Source organism: Ostrea edulis, chromosome 3, assembly GCF_947568905.1.
Source record: "Ostrea edulis chromosome 3, xbOstEdul1.1, whole genome shotgun sequence".
NCBI lineage: Eukaryota > Metazoa > Mollusca > Bivalvia > Ostreida > Ostreidae > Ostrea > Ostrea edulis.
The window spans coordinates 13414206-13416261 of NC_079166.1; the positions used below are offsets into that span (position 1 = coordinate 13414206).

The 2056-nt window shown below is 36.7% G+C and overlaps 1 protein-coding gene across 3 annotated transcripts in view; it reads left to right on the forward strand.

Annotated features, from left to right (window-relative positions):
• The window catches only part of LOC125677337 (uncharacterized), a 54147-nt gene extending 52930 nt beyond the window's left edge, over positions 1 to 1217 (forward strand). For all 3 annotated transcript variants that reach the window (XM_056160100.1, XM_056160102.1, XM_056160101.1), the window contains one exon: positions 482 to 1217. In XM_056160100.1, the coding sequence (XP_056016075.1) occupies positions 482 to 525 (44 nt within the window). In that variant the 3' untranslated portion in view covers positions 526 to 1217. The remainder of the gene's footprint in view (positions 1 to 481) is intronic.
• Positions 1218 to 2056: the final 839 nt, after the last annotated feature.

The window sequence follows — 2056 nt, forward strand, 5'->3', positions numbered from 1 at the left end:
TTTGTCTGCCCAACTCCTCCCACAGTTTTCAAGTGAGGACCTTCTTATTTTGTGGAGTGTTTGTATGGGTATTGAAGATGTGCATCTGGGGAAGAATTTTGATTTTCTTCCATTTTTGAAAAAATTACTGGTTGTTGAACTTGGTCCATTTTGAGGAAATCTCGATTTTTAAGCTAAGACCCTTTGTTCATATGAAAGTTTGTCACAGCCTCATGATGGCTGATACTACCTGAAGCAAAGTTATACAAATTATAGCACAAGAAAAACACCCTATGTAATCATTTCACGGGCGTATTATGTACCGTTTGCGGTACTCTTGTTAGTGTGGTAGACTGAGCTCACTTCTAGAGAATTTATATACTGGTATTTTGGTTCAAACATCTACATATACTAGACAAAAAGCTTGCATTGTCCATGTGAAGTTTTCTTTTGATGTAGGATCTATTGATTTGTCACCTTCCTTGTTCTATTAAAACTTCAGATAATCCAGACAGAGATGAGCAGATCACGGAAGCCTCAAGTTAGGAGATTCAGGAATCTGGAACAGAACTGGAAATCAGTGTGTCCGTCCGTCCCACTTGACTTTGTGGACGCAACTCCTCAGAAACCGCTCAACGGATTTTGTTCATATTTTGTAGGATTGTTAGTCACCATGTGTAGTTGATCATATTTTGCTTCCATTTTGATTCGACAATTTTTACTGAAGTTGTGGGACTCTGTTGAACTTGTACATGCTACACTATAGGAGCACTTTGTGGACGCAACTCCTCAGAAACCGCTGAATGGATTCTGTTTATATTTTGTGGGATTGTTAGCCACCATGTGTAGTTGATCATATCGTGGCACCATTTTGATTCGACAAATTTTACAGGAGTTATGGGACTTTGTTGAATTTGTACATATGTAGTACACTATAGGAACACGTTGTGGACGCAACTCCTCCGAAACCGCTCAACGGATTTCATTCAAATTTTGTAGGATTGTTCGTCACCATATGTAGTTGATCATATTGTGCCGTCATTTTGACTCGACAGATTTTACAGGAGTTATGGGACTTTTGTGCTTCAACTTTTTTTGCGGTGTGTAGCAATCTTGTCATCCTATATTGATTATATCTTAAATTGTGTATACATTTACATATCTGGTTTGTATAGCTGTTATCAACATTGCATTGTTTAAAGAATGTTACACCAGAATATAATATTGTCACGTAAAAATCAGTCTTATTTGAATTTACTTTGTCAGTGTTGGCAGAGACATAATGGGTCTCTGTTACAGGACCAGGGGCCCGTTTTACAAAACAACCTACGACAAAGTCGCAAGTCTTAAATTTTATTACACAGTTATTACTTTGAATGAATGAAGTAAAACTTTTCTAAGGTTTGATTTTCAACATTTTTGTTTAAAAAATTTGCATTTGGAGTGAATGATCTTACAATAAAATGGTAAATTCCAGTATGTTAAGTTGGTCGTAAGTTCTTTTGTAAAACGCTCCCCTGGAGTATAGTGTGGTAAGGAGACTTTAACTAATACTTTAACTGTTAGATGTGGTTGTTAATTTGTAAAGACGTCTCGACCGGAAAGTACCATAAATGCAGCAATACTTTTCCGTTAAGAAATCTTTATAATGATGATCTTAAAATCTTTCAGTTAAAGATATCAATTTACTCTCTTTACATAGTTATACATGTCAACAATAATAGGACTTGGGGTAAAGAAATCAAATGTTTTCCCTCAATAAAGATTCACTGATTGATTGATTGTATAATATTTAACGTCCCTATCGAGAATCTTTCACTCACATGGAAAATTCATCAATGCCAGTGAAGGACTGCAAAATATAGGCCTATGCTCCACGCTTATAGCCTTTTGAGCAGGGGGGGGGGGATTTTTATCGTGCCACACCTGTTTAACGTCCCGTTTGATTGGTTGGTTGAATATTGGTTAACGTCCCGTTTAATTGATTGATTGGGTATTGTTTACCGTCCCGTTTGATTGGTTGGTTGGATATTGTTTAACGTCCAGTTTGATTGGTTGGTTGGATATCGTCGGTTAA